This window comes from Bubalus kerabau, chromosome 17 (assembly GCF_029407905.1).
Source record: "Bubalus kerabau isolate K-KA32 ecotype Philippines breed swamp buffalo chromosome 17, PCC_UOA_SB_1v2, whole genome shotgun sequence".
Lineage (NCBI taxonomy): Eukaryota > Metazoa > Chordata > Mammalia > Artiodactyla > Bovidae > Bubalus > Bubalus kerabau.
Genome location: NC_073640.1, coordinates 47,197,701 through 47,224,074, shown reverse-complemented (window position 1 = coordinate 47,224,074; position 26,374 = coordinate 47,197,701). Strand labels below are relative to the sequence as shown.

The 26,374-nt window shown below is 47.0% G+C and overlaps 1 protein-coding gene across 1 annotated transcript in view; it reads right to left on the bottom strand.

The window, feature by feature from the left end:
- LOC129630622 (translation initiation factor IF-2-like) overlaps nucleotides 1–1,938 on the bottom strand; it is a 49,426-nt gene extending 47,488 nt beyond the window's left edge. The window contains exons 1-2 of the mRNA XM_055551132.1: nucleotides 1,579–1,938; nucleotides 1,017–1,378 (exon numbers count right to left, since the gene is read on the bottom strand). Coding sequence (XP_055407107.1) covers nucleotides 1,017–1,378; nucleotides 1,579–1,938 — 722 coding nt within the window. The remainder of the gene's footprint in view (nucleotides 1–1,016; nucleotides 1,379–1,578) is intronic.
- Nucleotides 1,939–26,374: the final 24,436 nt, after the last annotated feature.

Below are 26,374 nucleotides of genomic sequence, written 5' to 3'. Positions count from 1 at the left end.
CAGTATTGGGGACCGCTAAGGGACAGGGAATCCCGGGGTTGGCCCCTACTTTTCGGCTAGGACAGACAGCCGGGCAACGAGTGCCCACAGCCCAGGGCGCTGCGTGGTTGCCGCCAGCTCCAGGTCGGGGTCGCAGGGCCTGGAGCCCTAAATGTACCGCCAAAGTTAGGGGAAGAGACAGGGGTCACCTCCGACACAAGCGCCAGCACTGGCATGACTAAATCCCGCGAACGCGCCTTGGCCGGGCGGGGACAGCCTCGGGCGAGGCCAGAGCTGGTCGCAGAACTAGAAGCCAGCAGCTAGAGCTGCAGCCGCCGCCGGAGCTCGGCTGGGTCCCGCGGCAAAGCGGATCCTTTCACCGCCCACTCCCGGGCTTCTGCACTACTGCACTCCTGGACACGCGCACGCACACACCTTCACAGGATCACTGACGCACATACACTCTCCTTGAGTACAAAACAGGCTGGTGCGCCGGAGAGTCGTGGGGTGAGGATGCGCGCAAATGGAACGCGGGCGCACCTTCCGCCGTAGCGTAGGAAGCCAAGAAGGTAGCCTCTAACTCCTCCCTCGGGCCTCCCCGTCACAACCTGTCCCCGAGTCCCCGTCCCCAGCGCGCGGGAAAGCTCGGGGAGCCCCCGGGCTCCCGCACGGCTCTCTCCAGGGCCGACGCTGCCTCCCCGCGCCCAGCATCCAGGGCGAAAAAGAGGAGCGGAGGATCCGCAGGGACCGAGTGAGCCCGCGGGATGACAGTTCGCAGACGCGCGGCGACGAGCAAAATCCAAGGAGCAAAAGTCTAATTAAAGTTCCCGCTACTGGAGCCAGTCCCCAAAGTGCGGCCAGACTGGAACCCCGCGCTCTCTATCCCCGCTCGCGGCTTGGAACTCTTACCGCGTCGTTTCTCGGGGCTTCTCGGGGCTGGGGCGCAGTGCAGCCCCAGGGGACCCTTCGGGGCGCCTCTCCCGGCGGGAGCCGGCACAGGGCGGGGACGGGGTGGGGCGGGGGCGCAGCGCACTTACTTGGCGCAGCCGGCGATTTCGGGGCCGCGGAAGGCTCCAGCCCCGGCGCGGTCCTCCACTGCGAATCCTCCGTTTCGGGGCGCCCGGGCAGCAGGGCGCCCTCCGCCCCGGCTAGGGCCCGGCGTCTCCTCCAGCTCCGAGCGGAGCCCCGTGAGGTCGGCGAGGCGAGAGGCGCAGGGCCGGCAACCGGAGCGCGCAGAAGAGGGAGAGGGCACGGCGGCGTGTTCCTCGTCTGTCCCCGGCTCCGGTCCGCCCCCCTCCCGTCTCCCGCCGCCTTCGTCTCCTCTCCTCTCAGCCCCGCTGGATCCGGTTCTCGCGCCAGGAAGGCTCCCAGCGAAGTGCGAGCGGAGCCTCCGGCGAGGCTGGAAATAGCGCCGCGCCCGCCCGGCGCCCCGCCCCCGGCCTGGGCCCCGCCCCGCGGTGGTGGCGGCCGCGGCGGTGGCCGGGTCGGGAGGGGATCACACCTCAATCGACTCTTCCCTCCCGGGAGCTCTCAGGCGCCGCGCCCACGCGCGCTCTCCGACTCCCGCGGCCCCACGGGCGGCTAAGCTGGGAGGGAAACGCCGTTGGGCGCGGTCCGGCGGCCCCGGGGGTGGGGGTGGGGATGCCCCGAGCGGCGCCCGTCTCCCAGGTTCCCCCTGAGCAGGACTCTGGGCTGCCACTTGGCTCCAGACCGCAGCCGGAGCGCTGCCACTGCCTCGCTGGGTCGCACGCTGGCGCGGACCCGGGAAAAGGACAAGGCGTCACCAGAGCGGGCCGTGACCGCAGCTGGGCAGGAGGGCGCGCCTAGGACCCGACGTTGCGGGGGCTCGGGGCCGGCGGAACGCAGAGGATAGATCTGAAGACTCTGAGAGGTTCCTGGGCTACAGCCTCGGTGGGTTTCAGTCAAGGTCTTGGGCAGCCTCGAACCCTGTGTCCGCATGGATCCCCAAATTCCTGGGGCTCTGGATTCAGCTGAAAGTGCCCCAGGCTTTCCCTTGAAGGCTATCTCCTTGAAGTCCCTGTTGTGTCAGGGCGTAGGGGTCAGCCTGGGTCCACCAACGCCTCTACCTACGCACCCTACAATAACAGAGTGGACACGTGACATATCCATAGCCACACAACCCCAGGGCAGAGCCGGGAGGCAAAGGGAGTGGGTGGGGGGGGGGCTCTGATTCTTGTCCTTTTTCTTTAGGAGAAGCGGCAGCCCCCACCTGCAGGGGGCAAGCAGGTGCTGGGAAGGAAAGCAGGCTGGCTTTCACAGAAACTGTATGAAACTGTAAATCAGTCACCTCTTCATCTTGAAGGGATGCTCAGTATTTTCAGAAACCTTTAGGAAAATAAAGTGAAGGATGTTCACCCTCCTCTCATGGTATCTGCTGATAGGCTACCTTGATCTCCCTTAGTTCCTGCAACAACAAACCAAGTGTTATTATTCCTGTTTTATAGAGGAGGAAACTGAGGTTCAAGTTTGGCCCCAAGCATACAAGTCACAAGCCACCAAGTTGCTGGAATCCACACATCTGGAGGATGGCAGAGCTGGCACTGGGCCTGCTGATTCCAAATAGAATAGGTTGGATGCTAGGATTTCCTCTCTAAGACTTTGAGCTCAAAGACTGTCAGACCCAGGACCCTAGCCCCAGCCACAGCTCCACTGGCCACATGTTACTTCTATGGGTATGGGAGAGGGTGAGAGGGGGCAGATGTATACAGCTGAAATCGAGGTGCTTCACCTCAGTCAGGTGCAGATTGGAGGGGCTGAATACAAGGGACAAGCATTCAAATGTCAGGAAGAGCAGGGCCGTTCAGTTCAGTTGTTCAGTGGTGTCCGACTCTTTGCAACCCCATGGACTACAGCACGCCAGGCCTGCCTGTCCATCACCAACTCCTGGAGCTTGCTCAAACTCACGTCCATCAGGGTCTTTTCCAATGAGTCAGTTCTTCACATCAGATGGCCAAAGTATTGGAGCTTCAGCTTCAGCATCAGTCCTTCCAATGAATATTCAGGACTGATTTCCTTTAGGATTGACTGGTTTGATCTCTTTGCAGTCCGAGGAGAGCAGGACAGTAGTGTCTTTATCCATCCCATGAGCAAAAGCTGTCAGAACAGACCAGAAGGAAAGATGGCAAGAAGGAGGGCTGTGGTTGTTGGTGAAGTGAGCAGAAAGCTACTTGCCCGAGGAGGAGCCCAGAGTGCACTGCCCCATCCCAGCCCCTGTGCCCTTCCTCCCTACTCCTCCAGTCCCCTCTCACCACCTGGGGTCCTGGCTGTGCAGCTGGGCTGGTTGCTGAAGAAGCCTGGTGGTCAAGGGAACCTCTTCAGTACTATGCACACTCACTCAGACAAACACACACACACACACACACACACACACACACACACTGGGCAGTGGGGAAAGGATGCGGAGAGGAGTTTCTGTCCCCTGACCCCAGCCCTGCAGCCAGGAAGAGGCTCTGGACCACAAGTGTTTCCCTTGGATGAGTCTACACAAGTTCTACCTCCACAGGACATGTCTACACAGGTTTTCCCCGGGCCAGGCCAGCCGTGAGTGTGGCTGGTCAGGCTGTCTCAGCTGCCCTGTGCATCTGTGCACAGTGATCCGACTGGGAAAGACGGTTTTTCCATTAGCTTTTCCCACTGTACTTATTAGCACTTATTTGCATCTAATATTCAGGCAGACCCGCTAAGAATCAACAATGCTGCATTCCTTTGATATACACTACACGTTCAGTTTTGCACTCAGTCTTCCTTCTGGTTTCCAGAGGCCCTCAGGAAAATCCCCAAAGGGTGTCTGCCATCCATGGCACCAATGTACACTGAGTTATCCTCCTCGGGATTTGCCCAGAGCTGTATGCCCTTTTTTGAAAGTCAGGCTCGGCCTCTGCGGCAAGGAAGGTGGAGAGATGCTGCAAAGCCGGCATGGAGCCCTTTGCGCTCTTACAGTTCTTGATATGTGTGTCTCTGCTGAAAAATCAGTGGCAAACTGGTCCCTTTGCATCCCAACTAAGGGAAAAAGACATATGCACTAGATGGCCTCCTGAGTCCACATCCCAGGCTCCAGGAGAGCAAACAGAGGCTTGGGAGCTCTTCTGTTGCCACCAAAGGTGTGGGTGCAGGAGGGGGCCTGTGTAGGTTTGGCTGAGGGCAGTGGGCAAACCACCTTTCCCCTGCTGGGCCCCAGACCATTCCTGGGAGCAGCAGAGATCCTTACAGGCTTGGGGCAGGGAGCTGAAGGCAGCACAGTGGGGGATGCACGTTGTGTTTGATGCAAGGCATGCAAGCCCACTGGTAGGACTGAATCCTTAGTCCTAAACCTTCCATTCTGTTGCAATGAGAAGCACCAGGGCACCGTTCTCGGGAGGCAGATGGAAGCCATCTGGAATGGCAGGTCTGGGAGTACCTGTCTCCGTTATCCTGTGGGAGAAAGACGAGATTGATGGGATGGACCGTGGGCCTGTCTCAGCTCTCCAATGGCTAGCTGGATGGCCTTGAGTGCATCTCCTAGCCCTTCCCTGAAGCTCTGATACTTTTGCCCACCTGCTGCAAAGAGCTGACTCATTGGAAAAGACAGGAAAAGATGAGAGAGGGAGGAGAAGGGGGCGACAGAGGATGAGAAGGTTAGATGGCATCACCGACTCAGTGGACATGAGTGTGAGCAAACTCGTGGAGATAGTGAAGGACAGGGTAGCCTGGGGCACTGCAGTCCATGGGGTCTCAAAGAGTCAGACACGACTTATCGACTGAACAACAACAACCCTTCGCAGTCTGTTTCTTCATTAGCAAAATGAACAATAGATGCCACCCTGGTATAGGGCAGCAGGGTTTCACAGATAAGGTGAAGGGTGGGAAAGCATTTTGGAAAATGGAATCCATGGCTGGCCTGCTCTGAATGACACTCAGATCAGCCACCTTAGGGCTTCGGCGTCCAGCATCTGGCCCTATTGTTGGTGGTGGTGGTGGTTTGTTGCTAAGTCATGTCGGACACTTTTGCAACCCCATGGACTATAGCCCATCAGGTTCCTCTGTCCATGGGATTTCCCAGGCAAGAATACTAGATTGGGTTGCTATTTTCGTCTCCAGGGGATCTTCCCCACCCAGGGATGGATCCTGTGGCTCCTGCGCTGGCAGATGGATTCTTTACCACTGAGCCACCAGGGGAGCCCTACACTGGCCTCTAAAATATCTGACCCCAGCATTTCCCAAAGTCAGTTCAACACACCTCTGACATGCTGATTTGAGCACCATTTAGATGGGAGACTCTCTCTTGGGGAACTTGCTGCTTCGCAGCGGCTCTGAGATGGTGGCCAAGCCTCCCCGCAACCTCGCCGCCCCATTTGAACAGTGAGGGGAGTGCAGCTCAGGCTCTTGAGGCCCCCTCCAGGCCCGAGCTGTGATTCCACAGTTCCTAAAACTTCCTCACCTGGAAAGGAGACCCAGAGATTCCTTTGGCCACCTGGAACCTTGTCAGATGAATGTTCCTTCCCTGCCCTTTTCCTCCACTTCCCATGACCTTTCTCCTTTTCTGTCGCCTCTTTGGTTTCTGAGGAGCTGGAAGAAATGGGTTGCTCTGTTTCCTTCTATGTTGAGTGGCCTGAAATTCCCTGAATGTCAGAGTGCCTGTGTGAAAGTGGGCTGTATTAGCAATGCTGTTGGGGTTCCAGGCACCCACGCATCCCAGACACCTGCTAGAATTTCTCAAAACTCACCATCGTAAGAATAGTTTCTTTGTAAGATTTTTTTTTTTTTTGGCTGCACCGAGTCTTAGGTGCCCGATGGGGGATCTTAGTTGCAAGTTGCAGGATCTAATTCCCAGCCTGGGTATCAAGCCCAGACTCCTCTGCATTGGGAGCTTGGACACTCAACCACTGGACCACCAGGGAAGTAACCAACAGTTCCTTTTTAAAGAGCAAGTTTCTGGGTCAGACTAATGTGACACCAGTGTTTGTCCTTAACACAATGAGAGTGGGGGAACAGAAAAGGTTTGCTAAGTAGCACACAGTAGAAACAGACTGTGGTTAAATTAAGTAACAAAGGAGGGCTTCTTGAAAGGACATTGGGGGTCTCAGAGCAGAGGCAGAGCCTAGCATCTGGGAAGGAGGAGAGCAGCTACCAGGGCAGAGGGTTAGAGGACCCTTGGGGTCTCCAGGAAGGGATACCCAGCTTTCCATCTAATACCCACGCATCTGCAGATAGATTTTTCTTGACTCTAGAGTCCAAGAAGGAGCCAGATCCAAGTCCACGTCCAGCCCATCCATGCTAACTGGGCTCAGAGCCAGCCTGGTTTCTCTCTTGAGGTCTTGCCAATTTCAAGTTCATTCTGGTGTTTCTTAATTTAAAAAAAAAAAAAAAAGGAAAGAAAGAAAACCACTATGGAGCTAGTCTGCTGGTCACTCCTTGAGTTCCCACGAATCTTTAAGCCCCACCGTCCTCTGATGGTCCGCATATGGTGACTGCAGGAGGGGATCCAATAGACCCTGAATATAAATGGTGGAGATTTTTCTTCATACTTCGGGGTGAAAAGTGTAAAATTCTAGACTACTTATGTGTCACAACTCATAAATGCGATTTAATTTGGACCAAACGAATTCAGCCTTCACATCATGTGGGCTGAGTTGAAGTTTACTTGTTTGGTGTCAAAGTCAATGGGAATGGGGTAGGGGGCATATCTCCCCTACCTTGGAAGATAAACGGGCATTGACTTTTCTTGCCGCTGCAGTGTTTCTGTGCATCTATCTGTATCCAGATACAAATGAGCTCATTATAAGAAGTTCTCCCTACTCAATCAAGGTCACTTGGCTGACCTTTTTTGGGGCTATGTGCTGTTAGTCATTAGCTGAGGTGACTATTAAAATGAGGAATTACTGTATGATATAAATAAATGGCACTTCTTTTTAAACACTCACTGATTGGGAGAGCTTGCGGATTCTCTAGGACTCCTGGCTTCGCCCAGACTGGCACAACTCAGCTTCCTTTCTTGTGCCTACCGGTGGCTCCCCGGAGTAGAGTGGCTGTAGGTTACTCAGCTCATGCAGGGCTCTGTGGGATCTGAGAGAGGCAGTGGGGTCTCTGAGGGCAGAATTTCATCTCTAGCATCATCAGCTTGTGTGCCCTTACCACAAAAGTCATGGATCACTTCATCTCTTTCCATTATGTGGTAAGGAAGTGGGGCTTAAGTATTATCTGAGTTCCTGAGATAGCTAAAGGCGTTTTTTTAAAAAGGATGCAAACTTGAATGCTATTCTAAATTTAATGCTTCGTATTAAGAACTGGGTTTGGAGATTTTTGAAAAGAAAGGATCGCTTTGAACTGAACAAAATATTTCCACGGGAACACTCTAGAAATATTTATCAGATGCCACTGGGAGCATGCCGTTGGGAAAGGAGGGGCACCCTGAGACTTCCCTGATTGGGGGGGAGGGGAATATATCATAAGATGAGCTTAGAAACATGACTCAAAGAGGACACTCAAGTGGCGATTTCTTAGCCAGACTAGAAAAACTACCTTCTAGAAGAGCCATAGGTCTGAGCCCACAGAGCTGGAAGGCAAGGTGGTCACTAAGCTCTGTTACAGTGTGTACTTGTCTGAGGACAGGCACTCTCAGAATCTCCCAGATGCAGTGTGTTAGTCTCAAGATTTTCTCAGACCCTTCTGGCAAAGGCAATGTGTGCCTGAAACCTTGTGGGTGGCCACAGCGGAGATGGAGGAACAGCAGCAGGTCTTGCCCTTCTTCTCCAGGCAGTCCTGAGCAAGTGGCATTTTTGAGTGTACCAGGAGCCCACACAGCGCCTGGCAGCATGCATCTCTCCACCGGGACTGAAAACAAAAGCCTGGTGAATGATGCATCCAAGGAAACAGATCAGAAGTCCATCAATCAGGCAGCACGCCCTGCCCCCTCCCAGAGCGACCTCCAGGGCAGCAGATCAGAAATGCCTGTTCCTGGACCAGCATCCAAACCAGGTCCCTAACCTGCAGTCTCTGCCATCCACTCCTCTGTGCAAAGATGCTGCCACAGGAAACAGCTAAGTTAACGTTGGTGGGAATCACCTGAACCTTTCTCCTGCACATGAAGGAGAAACTGGAAAAGCCTGAGAAAGTTTGACTCCTGAGCCCCTCCAGAGGTTTTTCAAGCCTGGCATGTCACGGAAAGCCAGCCAGCCACCCAGGAAACTCCCGTCCCAGCCTTGTGAAGCCATCCCCCAGAGCAGAGAGCATGCCAAGGTCACCAGGCTTTGGAAGCAGATGACCTGCTGAAGGTTTGTCGGGGAAAGGATGTCTCCAGCCTCCCAGGACTCCTGGGTGCAGAGGTGTTCTGCAGCAAAACCCTTTTGGGTACCCCGTGAAATTAAACCCTGTCAATGACAATAGAAGGCAGTTGTGGCAGAAACTGGGATAAGCAACTGCCATTTCATCGCCAAGTTCTCCCAGAGCTGAGGAAACTTCATCCTTCAGGCAGAGCCCGAGATGCTCTGGAGTTCAGAGCGCTGCCCAGTGGCGTCCTGCCAGTAGCTATGGAAACAGCGAGCCGGATGCCTCCCTGTCGGCTTTTGTACCAGAGACATCTTGCTGTCAGTAGTGTTTCAAGTTGGCTTTAAAAAAACAAGACAACCCAAATATCCTCTTTTGACACCACGCAAAGGGCCCTGTGGCATGGAGGCAGTCCTGCAGGTCCCAGCGTGATGCCTGTCACACTCTGTCCCTCATCCCTGTCCCCAGACAGGGCTTCCTAGCTGCCTGTTCTTAGCAGTGATGTCTTAGGATCAAATAAGTCCACCTTTTGTGCTTGTCCCAGTCTTGGTGTCTTGGTCCCAAGATTTAGGGCAGAGGGGTGGGGGCAGGTGGGACATAACCCTGGTTAGAGGTGTGCTGAGATGATGAACCAGCTGGAGGCAAGCCCAAGGGTGAAGCCCAGCCCCTACTGTGGTTTCTAGCCTCCTGCCCTTAGGCACAGACTGCCCAGCCCCACCTTCTTTGAGGAACTGCTAGGGGCAGGATGGGGGAGGCAAAGAGAAGAGCAGCTCCCAGTCAAGTAAGAAGGCTGATGGATGGACTAAAATTCAAGGCAGATCATGATGGCGCCATGAGAGAGATGGTTGAGTCATCTTGCCGGGGAATCAGGAAAGGACTAAGTGGAGGAAGTGGCATTTGACCTGACCTAATCTCATCTGGCCTGTCCTTACTTATAGACTCACAGCCACAGAGAATCAGGGGGACTATAATCCAATGTATATTAATATTTTGTTTAACATGGTATTCTTAATTAACATGAAGAATACCATAGCTAATAGATACAGCTAATGGCAAGTTGCTGTATAATATGGGGAGCTCAACCTGGTCCTCTGTGATAACCTAGAGGGGTGGGAGAGGGTGGGAGGTGTGAGGGAGGCTCAAGAGGGAGGGAACATATGTATACCTATGGCTGATTCATGATGATGTATGGCAGAAACCAACATAACATTGTAAACCAATTATCCTCCAATTAAAAATAAATAAAAAAGAATACCCTGGCATCGACAGATAAAGGACTCTCATTTCCATGCCCAGAGAAAGGGTAGACTCTACAATTAGAAGGTAGGATTGCTGAATTCTGGAAAACATGGGTAGCACTTAGAAATGACAATGTCTAGGGGAAACAATCAGAGCCTTTTGAGGGAGTAAAGAGGGTATAGACAAGGCAAGACAAGCATTTTATTTGTGTAGAATGAAAGATGTCTCATCAAAGGCGATTAAAAAATATGACGCCTACATCATTCTATTTTCTAAAATCATAAGCGGGTTGTACCACATGAGAGATGTTTGAAACAGGGAAAGCCACTGGAACACAGTTTAGTCTCTGTCTTGGGTTATGGTCCCCAAAGGCAGACCCAAGACAAGTATTTGGGTTCAGGAAATTTATTTGAGTGTGACCTCAGGAAGCCTAAGGCAGACCAACAACCTTTGATGGCACCAGGGAAAGCTCTAGAGAGAGAAGAGCGATACAGGAGCTTAAGGTTGAAAACATCTCCGGGGTTGAACTCAGATGGGCTGAGGGGATCAATAGGGTTTGCTACAATGTCATTACCAGCACAAGACACTCTACACAAATCACTGTTTACATAGCTTTTCTCCTCTGGTTCAATCGTGATAAAGCATGCCTTGGTGGTGTTAAAGTGCCAATATTAAAAGTTCTCCCTGTGGTGTTTTTGAGAAGATGGCAGCAGTATAATTTTGAATCCCCTAATGAAAACAGCCGGGGCTTCCCAGGTGGCTCAGTGGTAAAGAATCCGCCTGCCAATGCAGGAGTTGCAGGTTTGATCCGTCTGTTCGGATGATCCCCCGGAGAAGAAAATGGCAACCCAGTCCAGTATTCTTGCCTGAGAAATCCCAGGGACAAAGGAGCCCGGTGACTACACAGTCCACGGAGTGGCAAATGAGTCTGACACAGCTTAGCAACTAAATGGCAACAATGACAACAGACAGACCAGCTAGAGAGTTAGACTGAAAACCGGTGGGAAACGTTCTCAGTAAAACGAGGGGGCAATGGGACTTCCCTGGAGGTCCAGTGGTTAGGACTCTGTGCTGCTGCTGCCTTGAGTGTGGGGTTCCATCCTTGCTGGGGAAACTGAACAGCCTGCAAGTCATGCAGCATGGATCAACAAATAAGAACTAACTAAAAACCTAGTGAGCAATGTATCCCCCGCAAACAATAGAATAACTAGCAAAAGGAAGAAAGAGGGTGCTTGTCATGCCTGAGAGCTGGAGAGTCCCCACCTGAAACACCCAGCAGGTATTCACTGGGAAGCACAGACATCCAGTTTTAGAACAGTAGCTGAAGCTGGGAGGGGTTTTGTCCCCTCCAACATCAGGTAAAGTGCAGAAGGCATGAGATAAGATGATTTAAAGAGGATGGAGCATCCTGAAACTGGCCAGCCCGGTCTTCCTTCCAGGAGGAGACACTGCTGAAAGAGGAATCAGAACTGAATAGAGCAGGAACAAAAGAGGGGCAGGAAACAGAAGATCCAGATAAAAGTGGAGACATGTTTATAAGAGCAAAGAATGCTGGAAATCAAACTGCAGGATCTTTTAACTGCATGAGATGAAAGAGGGAGTTTTGTGAAGTTAGAAAAGCTATCTTGAACTAAACTTCTTCCTAAATGCTAATAAAAATTAATGTCATTTTTATGGAAATGAGCACAAGAGAAGAAACAAGGTCATACTCCACACAAAGTAAAAAAGAATAAGGAATAGAATATCATCCCTTCGGACAATTAAAAGCATACAGAAAGACATACCTACAAACAAATAGGAAGCTATAACCTACTATTTGCAAAAACAAAAGCTGTAAGAAATTAAGGAAATGGTATAACAAACAACATAAATCAGAAATGTTAAAAAACTCAGAAATGAAATGACAAACTCAGGAAGGAATTTGAGTTAAAAAACATTTCAGAAATTAAGACTGAACTAGGAAGAACACGGGAGTAAATAAACATGACAGATATTGCACTAGAAGAAATAGGAGATTGGGAAAATGGAAAATATTAAAAATCCAAAAGAAATGAACATGATACAAAAGAGTCAAGAGAAAATGACAAATATTGAAGCTAGATCAAGATGACTTAATGTACAGACAATAGAAGTCCCTGGAGGAAAACACAAAAGTAGAGATCAGAACAAATATTAAAAGATATAATTCAAGGAAACCTTTCAGGAAAAAGTAAGGGTTGACATATGACCCAGCAATCCCACTACTGGGCATATACTCTGAGAAAACCGTAATTCAAAAAGACACATGTATGCCAATGTTCGCTGCAGCACAATTTACATTAGCCAGGACATGGAAGCAACCTAGATGTCCAATGACAGATGAATAGATAAAGAAGATGAGGTACATATATACAATGGAATATTGCTCAGCGACGAAAAGGAACCAAACTGGGTCATCTGTAGAGGTGTGGATGGACCTAGAGCCTGTCACAGAGTAAAGTAAATCGGAAGGAGAAAAGCAAATATCATATATTGATGCATGTATGTGGAATCTAAAAAAAAAAGGTACAGATGAACCTATTTGCAGGGCAGGAATAGAGATACAGACGTAAGAGAATGGATATGTGGACACGGGCTTGAACTGGGATGAACTGGGAGATAAGGATCGACGATACACACTACCACGTGTAAGAAAATAGTCAGTGGGAAACTGCTGTGTATCTCAGGGAGCGCATCTTGGTGCTCTGAGATGACCTAGATGGGTGGGATGGGGCGGGGGTGGGGGGAGATCTGAGAGGGAGGGGATACATGTATACGTGTAGATGATTCACTTAGTTGTAAAGCAGAAACCAACACACAATTGTAAAGCAACTATACTCCAATTTAAAAAAAAGAAAGAAGAAAGGGTTGAAACTACGCATTGAAGGCTCATGTTACGCTCTTCAGAATATCGACCCAGAATGACCAACGTCAGGGTATCATTTTTAGTAAAATAATGAGGCTTTGAGGAAAAATAAAATTCCTTTGAGTAAGCAGAAATAGCAAATGACTTGTAAGGGGCAGAAAATTGGCTTATTGTCAACTTTTTGACTGTAACACGTGTCACAAGAAAATAGAGGACTTTACTGAAGATATTCAAGAAGATAAATTGTGAACCAAGGATCTAGGGAAACTGACTTTCAAGTATAAAGGGTACAAACTCTTACCAGGGGGCAAAAATTCAGGGACTATTGGCACCTTCCTGGGAAATCTACCAGAGAACCAAAGTGACTAGAGAAACATCAACATAAAGAGGTGAACACTAGCACTATTTGGTTGTTTATGGAATTAAAAATAAACAAGGATAAAAAATGAAAGAGTATAGTATATGTAATGGCTATACATTATGATAATATAGATTATATAACAGCTATTTATTGGGCTTCCCAGGTGGCATAGTGGTACAAAAATCCACCTGCCAATGAAGGAGACACAGGAGACACGGATCCATCCCTGGGTTGGGAGGATCTCCTGGAGGGGGAAATGGCAACTTATTCCAGAGTTCTTGCCTGAAAAATCCCATGGTGAGAAGCCTAGTGGGCTATAGTCCGTGGGGTCACAAGGAGTCACACATGACTGAGTACACATACACACAGCTATTTATTAATGGGAGGAATAAGAGAATGGGGAAAGAATATGGAAACAATTTTAAAAATATTTTAAAAGTATAATAATTTTATTGTATTTCAGTTCAGTTCAGTCGCTCAGTTGTATCCGACTCTGCGACCCCATGAATCGCAGCACGCCAGGCCTCCCTGTCCATCACCAACTCCTGGAGTTCATTCAAACTCATGTCCATCAAGTCAGTGATGCCATCCAGTCATCTCATCCTCTGTCATCCCCTTCTCCTCCTGCCCCCAATCCCTCCTAGCATCAGAGTCTTTTCCAATGAGTCAAAAGTCTTGGCCAAAGTATTGGAGTTTCAGCTTCAGTATCAGTCCTTCCAATGAACACCCAGGACTGATATCCTTTAGGATGGACTGGTGGTTTTAGGCTTAATAGAAATCAAATAACATCTTGTTATATCTGTTAGAAATTTGTCAGCAAAAATATAACTTGGTGTGATAAAATCATTTTAGTTTTAATTGAGATCTAGTTAATTTACAGTGTTGTTTTAGTTTCAAGTGTAGAGCAAAGTGATTCAGTTACATATGTATAATATATGTAGAAATATATATATATATTCTTTTTCAGATTGTTCTCCATTATAGGTTATTATGAGATATTGAATATAGTTCCCTATGCTATACAGTAGGTCCTTGTTGGTTACCAAGTTTTAATGCAGTAGTGTGTATATCTTAATCCCAAACTCCTAATTTATCCCCCCCGCCCCCGCTTTCCTCTTGGTAACTGTAAGATTGTTTTCTATGTCCATGAGTCTATTTCTGTCTTGTAAATAAGTTCATTTGTATCATTTTTAAAATTCCACATGTAAATGATATCGTATGGTATTTGTCTTTCTCTGTCTGACTTACGTGACTTAAGATGATAATTTTTCGGTCTATCTAGGTTGCTGCAGGTGGCATTATCCCATTCCTTTTATGGCTGAGTAATATTCCATTGCACATATGTGCGTCTTCTCTGCCCAGTCGTCTACTGATAGACATTTAGGTCTCTTCTATGTGTTGGCTGCTGTAAGCAGTGCTCCTGTGAACACTGGGGTGCATGCATCTTTTCAAATTAGAGTTTTCTCCAGATATATGCCCAGGAGTAAGATTACAGGATCATATGGCAACTCTATTTTTAGTATTTTTTAAGGAATCCCTATACTGCTCTCCACAGTGACTGCACCAATTTGCATTCCCACCAACAGTGCAGGCAAGTTCCTTTCTCTCCGCACCCTCTCTAGCATTCATCATCTGTAGACTTTTTAATGATGGCCATTCTGACTGGTGTGAGGTGATGCTTCATTGTATCGTGAATAATTTTTAACAATGATGTTGATTGAGGTAGTATTAGTGTTTTACACTGAGACTTTTGTGCATGTCATAGGAGACAAAGCAAATAAGTAATAGTTGGATATTCTGATTCTGTCATCTTCTGTGCTCTTGAGAATTATGATTCTTGGGTGAGAGAAAGGAATTCAGGTATAAGAAAAACGAGTTTGAATAAATACTCAAGAATTCTCAACTTAAATTGGAAGAATCAGTACACGCTTGTGAGGCATGGTAATCACTTTTTTTAACTCATAGAATTAGTTTTTAAGAACTGATTTAGGTTCACAGCAAAACTGACTAGAAGGTACACAGAGTTCCCCCTCCACCTGCTCCCACTGCGGAACACAGCCTCCCTGGCCACCAGCACTCGGCGTCAGTGCGGTGTCTTTATGACAATCAGCCAACACTGACCAACCGCAACGAGGGTCCACTGTTTACACTGGGGTCCCGTCTCTGTACTGTATGTTCTGTGGATTTTGACAAATGTACAATGACGTGTACCCACCATTATATCAATAGTATACAGAATATTTTCACTACCCTAAAAATCAGAACCATAGAGATGTAGAGTTTTCGAATTGGCTTCCCTCATTTAGCAATATGTGTTTAAGTTTCTTTCATGCCTCTTTGTGGCTTGATAGCTCATTCTTTTTATTTCTTTGTATACTTTGGATAGCAATCCTCTATAAGATTTTACAATATTTTCTCCCAGTCTATGGTTTATTTTTCATTTTCTTGACATTTTATGTTTTTATTAAAAAGGTAGATAGAATTCTATATCTAGAGATAACATGGAGACTTGCAGTATTAAAAGATCATGTCAAAAGGACGTGGAAACCATCTGTAAGAGGCTCCCAGGGGCCAAATATGGAACCATTTGAGCTGCAATAAAGATTATAATTGTAATGAATTGAAATCTATCAAATGTATTTAAACCTTTAATGCATAAAGCTACTTAAAACATAGTCACCTTCAGAAGAGAAAGAACAAATTTATTCTCTCAAAAGCAGGTAAATAAAGGGCAAGAATCAAACATTTATCCTGCCTTTAAAATGTAAACTGCACCACTGAGTAGCCCAACAGTGCATGAGTGGAAGCACTCAAGTTAATATATGAAAGAGAAAGGATAGAATTAGAATACCACGATTTTAAAGCCCCAGTGAATGAATGGAGCTAGGCATTGTTCAGCAACAGCTGTTAACCACACAGAGGAGCCACAAACTGACTTTATGTGTCTCCTGATGAAATAACACAACACCACCTATGGTCTCGCCAAAAGGACTGAACTGAGTCTGGTCCACCCTCTGGATTCAGCTCCCAACTTGCAGGAAATACAGAGGAACACCTTGAACGCCACCAAGAGTATCAATCAGCAGAATCCAGGCAGTGGGCACCTCTGGGTCAAAAGGCCAGATTCTTCAACAGATAAATTGTAAAGAACAGAAAGGGGTGGAGGAGGAAAGCCTGTCAATTAAAAGAGACTCAAAAGAGATATGGGATTTGAAAGATGGCAAGACTACAGCACCCGTGTAGGAAGGCACTTGGGTGATAAAACTGTCAAGAAAGACAAGAGACCAGACTCCTATCAGAGTCCAGAGAGGGGTCACTTCTGTAGGGAGGACGGCAGCTGAGTTAGAAAGCAGGGACATGATGGGCATCTGTGAGCATTCAGATGAGGTTCTATTTCTTGATCTGGGTGGTGGTTGTTATAATAAATCTTCAAGGTATACATTTGTTGGGCTTATTTCCCTGTTTTATTTTACAATGAAAATACTTCTTTAAAAAAGTCCTCCTCATCCCCAGTTTCATCCTCAAGGCTGTGACTGTGACTGGTTTCCTGATATGATGTCTTAGGGCTTTGGCTCCAGAGTAAGGATGCTGGGTGTCTAATTAGAAGGACCCGACAACCCACCAGCATATATAGTCCAGAAGGCCAGAGAGCATGCCTGTCGTGTTCACTGCCATAGTCCCAGCTGCACCTGATGTGTAGAAGGTGCTCAATAAATATGCATTGGATTAATATATGACAGGAGCTGGACTCAGAGGTTTCACTTTGTTGGGATGAAACACCAATGTAATTGGTCATAGAAAAGATAACTGTGACCCCACCATGAAAAGGCCCATCTCTTCTTGTTTCTGAGTTGGTCGTATCCACAGCTCTGAGGTCAGGTTCTGGCCCACCATTGGATACCACCCACCCTGGTCACTCAGATGGTAAAGACTCCACCAGCAATGTGGGAGACTCGGGTTCGATCCCTGAGTTGGAAAGATCCCTTGGAGAAGGGACTGGCAACGCACTTCAGTATTCTTGCCTGGAGAACGTCATGGACAGATGAGCTTGGTGGGTTACAGTCCATGGGGTTGCAGAGTCAGACACGACCGAGAGACTGAACAGCGACAATGACCTGCGCATAGATGGTCCCACGCACGATGGCATCTCCCATACTTGACTAGAAAAGGTGAGCAGGTGGTTTGTGGGACAGGAGGGAGCTTCCTCTTACCTGGAGTTTGTTTGCAGTTCTCTTCCCAGAGCACGAATACTATCTGCCCTTCTGCACGCACCTCCGCCCTCCTCCTAGCTTTCCAAGAGGAGTTCTAGAAATCCCGGGGACTCTGATTCCCTACAGTCAGACCTCTGGGTCACCTATTCCAGACAGTCACTGGCTGAGACTCATTCTAGCACAGGGAGCTGATGATTCCTTCCACATCATCGTCATCCTTGGAAGCATCAGACTCAGAGTGACTAAGACAAGCCTGGACCTCCCCTCACAGCTTATCGCCTGGCCAGCAGACATTAAGACCTCCGTGCCTCGAAATTTCCAGGAGAGGATATAGGTTCCCTTCTCTAATAAAAAGCAGAAGAAAAATAGATTAAATCATATTTCTCTCAGGTAACCCTCTTCTCCACCAGTTAAGTACAGTAAACCTATTTTAAGAGCGTCACTCAGGAGGCATAAACTTTATTTCACTGCATCGTATAATCCCCCGTAATAGAAAACCAGTAATGAGGATGCCAGCGGCAGGTGCAAAAGGCAGTTTTACATCAATAGAAAATTCAATTCTAATTAATCTCTTCACAGCCAACATAATTGAGTCTTCACGGGGACCACCTAGACTCACCCCACCCCACTCCCACTGTTCGCTTCCACGGGCCTGTCTTGCCCACTGCTGTGCTGGAATTTGTCTGGAAACAAAGGGAAAAACAAGGCTGATACCATCTCTGGCAATGTGGGTTTGCAGAGCAGTCTCTTTATTTCCATCACCGAGTTATTACTGACATCCAAGGCTCCAAGCAGTCTCAGAGGTCTTCCCTGGGTATGTAAATAGCATCCTGCTTTGTTATTTATTTCTCAGTTCTCTTCTTCCCTCCCCTGCCCCCAGGGTTGCTTTCCGGTGCTTTTTTTTTTTTTTTTTTCCCAAAGACATCACAAGGGTCACATCTCTCTCTGCTATCACAGTGCGCTCCACTTTTGCAGCACAAGAAAGAATTATGAGCTGGTGAGTGCCTGTGTCCTACGCGCGGGTGTATGTCTTGTTGGCCTCCCCATCCTCCCTGGTTGAGGCCATAATTTGTGCATGGGTGACAGCCAGTTTAAAAGCCATTCCTGGGAAGCCATAAGAAAATGCACAGGATTCATAAACTCCCGATATTGCCTCATCTGATCTATTTCCTTCATTGCTTTCTTCTCCCGATGTTAAACTGTGATCAGCCTTGGCATGGAGCGAAGTTGCATCAGCCTCATGTTTCAGACCAGCTCTGTTAATTAAAATGCTCCCTCTCTGCCCATTTCCAATAGGCTCTCCTCCCAGGAAATGTGAGCGCACAGAAAAAGCCCAGATCAGACTTGGATTGGATCTTCACGCCCACTGTGAGCAACAAGCCAAGCAGAGATGGGTGGGGGCACTGCTCGAAAGCTACGGTCTGGCACGGAAAGAGGATGCTGCAACTTCAGAGCCTTCCTTCTTTTAAAAAAAGATTTATTTCTTTGGATGCGTTGCCATGTGGAATCTTTCCTTGCGGCATGCAGGCTTCTCTCTGGTTGAGCTTCTCTCTAGTTGCAGCGTGCAGGCTCCAGAGCATGCGAGCTCAATAGCTGTGTCATGCAGGCTTAGTTGCCCTGTGGCGTGTGGGATTTTAGTTCCCCACCCAGGGATCGAACCTGTGTGCCCCGCACTAGAAGGGGGATTCTTAACCATTGAGCCACCAGGGAAGTCCCTCAGAGCCTGAAGAACCCTTGAAGCAGGGTTCATGGTCCCTGAAATCAGAACAAGCAGATTGCCAGGGTGAGTGATCTCCCACCTTATTTGGAGTCTGAGGTTTGCTTTGGATGCCTTGGAAAACTCTGTACCCTCTGTTGCTAAAGGTAGATCTGTGTTTCTGCCTCGCCCGGGTGAAGTGTTGGCACTGCCAGACGAGGTTGTGAACATCATCGGGTGTGGGTGGAGTGGTCCTGCCCACCCAGAAGCCCATCACCTTCATCACCACCTGATACCCATTTGCCAACGACCAAAGTCCCCAGCCAGGAATCAAGGGCTGGGCTTGAGCAGAAAATCAGGGTCCATCTCCTGCTCCCCATCATCCTTGTACCTTGGGGTCCCAGAAGCTAGGAACACGCAGTGCTTTCAGGCTTGTGCCAATAAAGACAATGAGGGCAGCAGAAAGCCCAGAGGACCAGAGCAAGGCTTGGTAACGGGATCCAGATAGACTTCTTGGCACTAGGGTTTGGGCTCTGTGGTACAGTTTGGGGTCAAAGGACCAGAGGGCTCTCTGTCAAGACTCCCTCTGTATTGATTTCCCTCGAGGACTTTGAAGTGCCCTGGTTTCCCTAGACAAACACCCATTTTTAAACACACACTCACTTCCCAAACCCCTCACAGGGCCAGCCTCCATTCACCTGCTCCCCTCCGTGTCCCCCAGGGGTCATCCCTCCTCCCTTGCCTGCTTGCTGCCCACCTATTCCTTATTGCCCTGCTGCTGTGGGTGCTGAGCTGGCTTCTTCCCTCTAGTCTTCAGGTCTGAGATCATCCTCTGGCTGCCTCTTGCTCTTCTTCTGCACTGATGGCTGGATAGAGAAGATAGGAAAGAGGTCTAAATGACCACCCTGATGATGCCGGGAGGAGTGGGGAGGTGTTGGCACCACAATGAGTCACCATCTCCCAGGCCTGCTCCCCATTCTCATATCACACTCTCGAGGTCCAGCCATCCCCACTAACCTAGAGGGGCTCACTGAAGCCCCAGACTGTTATGGGGCTAAACTAATCAAGGTCAGATAATGGAGGAGGTGGGTGCGGAAGCCTTGACCATGGGGGGAAAGTTACCACCACTTTCTGATGTTTTAGATATTACACTAAAGGCTGGAGTCAAAACCCTTTGAGGCCTGAAATCTTGAGTTTCTGTGGATTGCTATTTAGGTGACATTCAACAACAAAAATAAATTCCACAAAATCCTGTCTCCACGTGGAAGTATGACTGAGGGTTATACTTCTGGAGGGTGAGACAGGGAGGGCACAGGGCCTGCCCTTAGGGAGAGCCATCAGCTCGGTCCTGCCATACTCGAACCTCTTCAGGAGAAAGCACAAACCTCCCCATGCTGCACAGGGCCCCAGGGCTTTAGGACCTAACCCTAATCTCAGTGGAAGACTAGGTGTTGCTCTTTACAGGGGGCTCCAGCTGACACTCCTACACAGCCCCGATCCTCACCGCCTCCCCTCTGACGACTCATGAGGTCTTAACTGGTCACCCTTTCTGAGTCTCATGTCCCTGTGGTCCTTCCTCCACTATGCTTCTAAAATACAACTTGTCAAGTCAGATCCACAATCTCTACCCTGGGAATTTAAGACCAGCTTCTCCTTGCTTTGCACCATTCTCTAGATATGTCACTGCTTTCCTCCTGCCTGAGATGGTGGGATGGCATCACTGACTCGATAGACATAAGTTTGAGCAAGCTCCGGGAGTTGGTGATGGACAGGGAAGCCTAGCATGCTGCAGTCCCTGGGGTTGCAAAGAGTCAGACACAACTGAGTGACTGAACCTGAACTGATAGTCCTGTTCATACTGTTCTGCTGGAATGCCTGCCCTGCCACCCACTGCCACCCTGTACCCTCTTATGCCTGCTACTGCCTCTTATCCAATACTGTTCTGAGAGTCTTAGCCTGTGCAATAAGTCAAGAAAAAATATAGATATGTATAATGATGCAAAAAAGAAGGTAACTACTTGAAGATTCTGTGCTTTTCAAAAAAAAAAATGAAAAATGGTAAGAACATCAACAACAAAAAAAGAAATGAGATCCATAGTTTCCCTATATACAAATAGTAACTTGTTAAATATAGTGAAAAAGTCTCATTTACCATGGCAACAAAATATTTGAAATATCCAGGGATAAACCAAAAAAATACATAATAACTGTACCAGAAAAATCTATAAAACTGTTCTGTGAGATATAGAATAAGAGCTTAATAAATGAAGAGCCATGTTATGGCATAGGAAGACTTCATAATAAAAATATTTCAGTTTTCCCTAAATTAATCTATAAATGTAACTTCAATAAAAAAAATTCCAGCGGGATTTAAGGAGAAGAACATGATAAAATTCAATTGGAAGAATTCCAAATGACCAGGAAGACCTGTTTTTTTAAAGAGAAACAATGAAGGAAATTTTGGCTTATTGGCTATTGAAACAGAATATAAAGGGATGCACCTTAAAAATAGAAATAGACAAAACAACAGAATAAAGAAGTGGATCCACAATAAACAAATGGATCCTCACATGTGCAGACATTTGGGATTACTAAGAATAAAGGCAGATACTTAATGAATACTTCCCTTGTGGTGGGCCCTGTTCTAGGTACTTTACACACATTGATTCGTTTAATCCTGACAACAGCTCTGGCAGGTTGGTTACTGTTACTATCCCAAGTTACAGATGAGGAAACTAAAACAAAAGAGGTTGAATAATTGGTCAGAGTGACAGACAAAGTTGGTGTAAGAAGCATAGTCTATAAATACACGTCAATGGGATAAAAGGAAGAAAATGGAATTAGATTCCTACCTCAAACCGTGTACAAAATTGGATTCCAGATGTGGGAAAGGTTTCAATGTAAGAAGAATCAAGGGTACTAGATGCTCATAGCATCACTAGTCACAGTCTCCAAAAGGTGGAGACAACCAAATGTTCACCAGCTGATGAATGGATGAGCAAAATGTGCCACATCCACGTCATGGTATATTATTGACCCATGGAAAGGAATGAAAGATTAATACGTGCTACAATGTTAAGGAAACCTTGAAAACATTACACTGAGTGAAAGAAGCCAGGCACAAAAGGCTACATGTTGAATGATTTTATTTAAATGAAACATCCAGAACAGGTACGTCTACACAGGGAACTCTACTCAATACTCTTTAATGACCAAATGCTTGTGCTCAGTCATGTCTGACTCTCTGCATCCACACGGACAGCAGCCCCCAGGCTCCTGTGTTGATGGAATTTCCCAGGCAAGAATACTGGAGCCGATTGCCATTTCCTATTCCAGGGGATCTCCTGACACAGGGACTGAACCCCTGTCTCTTATGTCTCCTGCAATGGCAGGCAGATTGTTTACCGCTAGTGCCAACTAAGAAGCTTGTAATGACCTTTATGGGAAAAGAATCTAAAAAAGAGTGGGTATTTGTGTACGTATAACTGATTGGTTTTGCTGAACAACAGAAAATAATACAACATTGTAAATCAACAATACTCCAATAAAAATTAATTAAAACATCAGTTCAGTTCAATTCATTCGCTCAGTCGAGTCTGACTCTTTGCGACCCCATGAATCGCAGCACGCCAGGCCTCCCTGTCCATCACCAGCTCCTGGAGTTCACTCAAACTCATGTCCATTGAGTCGGTGATGCCATCCAGCCATCTCATCCTCTGTCGTCCCCTTCTCCTTCTGCCCCCAATCCCTCCCAGCATGAGGGTCTTTTCCAATAAATCAACTCTTCACATGAGGTGGCCAAAGTATTGGAGTTTCAGCTTTAGCATCAGTCTTTCCAATGAACACCCAGGACTGATCTCCTTTAGGATGGACTGGTTGGATCTCCTTACAGTCCAAGGGACTCCCAAAAGTCTTCTCCAACACCACTGTTCAAAAGCATCAATTCTTCGGCACTCAGCTTTCTTCACAGTCCAACTCTCACATCCATACATGACCACTGGAAAAACCATAGCCTTGACTAGACAGACCTTTTTTGGCAAAGTAATATCTCTGCTTTTCAATATGCTATCTAGGTTGGTCATAACTTTCCTTCCAAGGAGTAAGCATCTTTTAATTTCATGGCTGCAGTCACCATCTGCAGTGATTCTGGAGCCCAGAAAAACAGTCTGACACTGTTTCCACTGTTTCCCCATCTATTTCCCATGAAGTGATGGGACCAGAGGCCATGATCTTAGTTTTCTGAATGTTGAGCTTTAAACCAACTTTTTCACTCTACTCTTTCACTTTCATCAAGAGGCTCTTTAGTTCTTCTTCACTTTCTGCCATAAGGGTTGTGTCATCTGCAAATCTGAGATTATTGATATTTCTCTTGGCAATCTTTATTTCCAGCTTGTGCTTCTTCCAGCCCAGCGTTTCTCATGATGTACTCTGCATATAAGTTAAATAAGCAGGGTGACAATATACAGCCTTGACATACTCCTTTTCCTATTTGGAACCAGTCTGTTGTTCCATGTCCAGTTCTAACTGTTGCTTCCTGACCTGCATACAGGTTTCTCAAGAGGCAGGTCAGGTGGTCTGGTATTCCCATCTCTTTCAGAATTTTCCACAGTTTCTTGTGATCCACACAGTCAAAGGCTTTGGCGTAGTCAATAAAGCGGAAATAGATGTTTTTCTGGAACTCTCTTGCTTTTTTCAATGATCCAGCAGATGTTGGCTATTTGATCTCTGGTTCCTCTGCCTTTTCTAAAACCAGCTGGAACATCTGGAAGTTCACGGTTCACGTATTGCTGAAGCCTGGCTTGGAGAATTTTGAGCATTACTTTACTAGTATGTGAGATGAGTGCAATTGTGCGGTAGTTTGAGCATTCTTTGGCATTGCCTTTCTTTGGGATTGGAATGAAAACTGACCTTTTCCAGTCCTGTGGCCACTGCTGAGTTTTTCAAATCTGCTGGCATATTGAGTGCAACACTTTCACAGCATCATCTTTCAGGATTTGAAATAGCTCAACTGGAATTCCATCACCTCCACTAGCTTTGTTCGTAGTGATTCTTTCTAAGGCCTACTTACTTCACATTCCAGGATGTCTGGCTCTAGGTGAGTGATCATACCATCGTGATTATCTTGGTCGTGAAGCTCTTTTTTGTACAGTTCTTCTGTGTATTCTTGCACCTCTTCTTAATATCTTCTGCTTCTGTTAGGTCCATACCATTTCTGTCCTTTATCGAGCCCATCTTTGCATGAAATGTTCCCTTGGTATCTCTAATTTTCTTGAAGAGATCTCTAGTCTTTCCCATTCTGTTGTTTTCCTCTATTTGTTTGCATTGATCGCTGAGGAAGGCTTTCTTATCTCTCCTTGCTATTCTTTGGAACTCTGCATTCAGATGCTTATATCTTTCCTTTTCTCCTTTGCTTTTCGCTTCTCTTCTTTTCACAGCTATTTGTAAGGCCTCCTCAGACAGCCATTTTGCTTTTAAATAAAGATAAATCAGGATAGGTAAATCTACAGAGACAGAAAAAAATAAGTTAGAGGAGATTTGGAAGTGACTGTTTGATGAGTATGTGTTTTTCTTTTAGGATGATGAAAATGTCTTGTAACTAGATGGAGATGATGAAAATGTCTTATAAGTAGATGGAGATGGTTTCCCAACATTGTGAATATACTGAGTGCCATGGAACTGTAGACTTTAAAATGGTTAATGGTTGATTTTATCTTAGGTGAATTTTACCTTAAAATAGTACAAGAACATATTGTAGAAAAGTGAGTTTAACACCTTGTGGTCGAGCGTTGCTATACTGGCCTCCACTGAATCACATTCCTCTGCCCCTTTGCAGTGTGATTTTGGTGTTCCTTCCATCATGTGTTAGTCACTCAGTCGTGTCCGACCCTTTGCGACCCCATGGACTGTAGCCCGCCAGGCTCCTCTGTCCATGGGATTCTCCAGGCAGGAATACTGGAGTGAGTTGCCATTTCCTTCTCCAGGGGATCTTCCCAACCCAGGGATCAAACCCAGGTCTCCTGCATTACAGGCAGATTCTTTACTGTTTGAGCCACCAGGGAAACCCTATTTCATCAGGAGGTAGAACCTATCTCGCTACCTCTTGAAGTTTAGGCTGGCCTCGTAACTTTCAATATAGTGTGGGGAGGTGACACCGGGATGCGTCTGGATCCTCTGCTGTAAGGAATGTTACAGTTTCTACTTTACCCACTCATGCCACGAAGGAGGCCAGGCTAGCTTCTTAGAGCTGGAGACAGAATGTGTTGGAGAAATGAAAGCACCCTAGCCAAAAGCCGAAACCAACTGTAGCTTTAGCCATGTGAGTGATCCCAGATGAGATCAGCAGAAAAACCACCCAACTGCTGTCCGGAGAATCATAAGAAAATGGTTAATATTTTAAACCCCTGTACTTTGGACTGGAGTGTTGGGCAGCAATAGATAAGTGATACATTTGGGTAAAGGAAGGCTTTTTTCTTTATATAGAGGTGAAAGAAAGGATAGTGACGAAATAAAAATTCACATTTTTAGGCAAGACAGGAAAAATTTAAACCTGAAACCTTTCCTCTGCCCTTCAGCCCCCTCCCTCTTTCTAGTGTGCTTTGTGCACACGCATCACGTGTTAACCAGGCCTCCCCCGTGGCAGAAATACCTGCTCAATCTTAAGATCAATTTTCCTCTTTTGGCACCAGTCATGCAATTCCTTAGACAATAACATTCCCTTGTCAGTCCTATAAGGGGTCGCGATGACCCAGCACTCATCTTGTATGTGCAGACATCTTAGGTGAACTTTATGTACGATGCCAATATATCATTTCCCTTAAAGATAGAGATTGTGCAGAACAGACTAGTCAGATGCCCTGGAGAGATACTGGGCCGCACCTAATGAAAGTCCTTAGCTGAAATATTTACTTACGACCTTATTAATGCTACTAGCTATGTTTTTGCCTTCCACTTATTATACAACATTTCTTGCATTACCAAATAGCGTGACAGCCTCAGATAAAATTAATGATGACTAGGTGACTTGATTGGTCAAAAATATATTATTGGGACTTCCCTTATGGCCCAGTGGTTAAGAATTTGCCTTGTAATGCAGGGGATGTACATTCGATCCCTGGTTGGGGAACTAAGATCCCACATGCTATGGACCAGCTAGGCCTGTGAGTCACAACTACTGATCCCGCACAGCACAACTAGAGAGTCTGTGTCCTGCAGTGAAAATTCCCATGTGATACAATGAAGATCTGATGCAGTCAAATTAAAAAATATTTTAATACTATATTGTATTTTGATCAATGGTTCTAGGGCATTCCCTGGTGGCTTAATGGTTAGGATTCCAGGCTTTCAACTGCCATGGCCTGGGATTCAATCCCTGGTCAGGGAACTGAGATCCCACAAGCTGCATGGTGTGGCCAAAACACGAAATAAACAAATGTGTGTGTGTATATATATATATATATATATATGATTTCTATAAGATCGATGATTGTAATAGTACAAATTCTACATATGGGAAGGAGCAACAAGAGGGAGCCATTTCCAGGACCCTAACAGACTAATAAGACAGGTGGCCCAGAGGCCTTTGGTTACTGTTAACAGGGCCTGGTCCGGTAATAGCACATTGAATGTTCCATCAACAAAATCCTCACCTGACCTAAGAATGAGCATCCCTACATGCTCCATGGGACAAATTGGCCACACGAGACCTCCCTAACTTTGGTTGTAATTAAGACCCAAAAGGGATT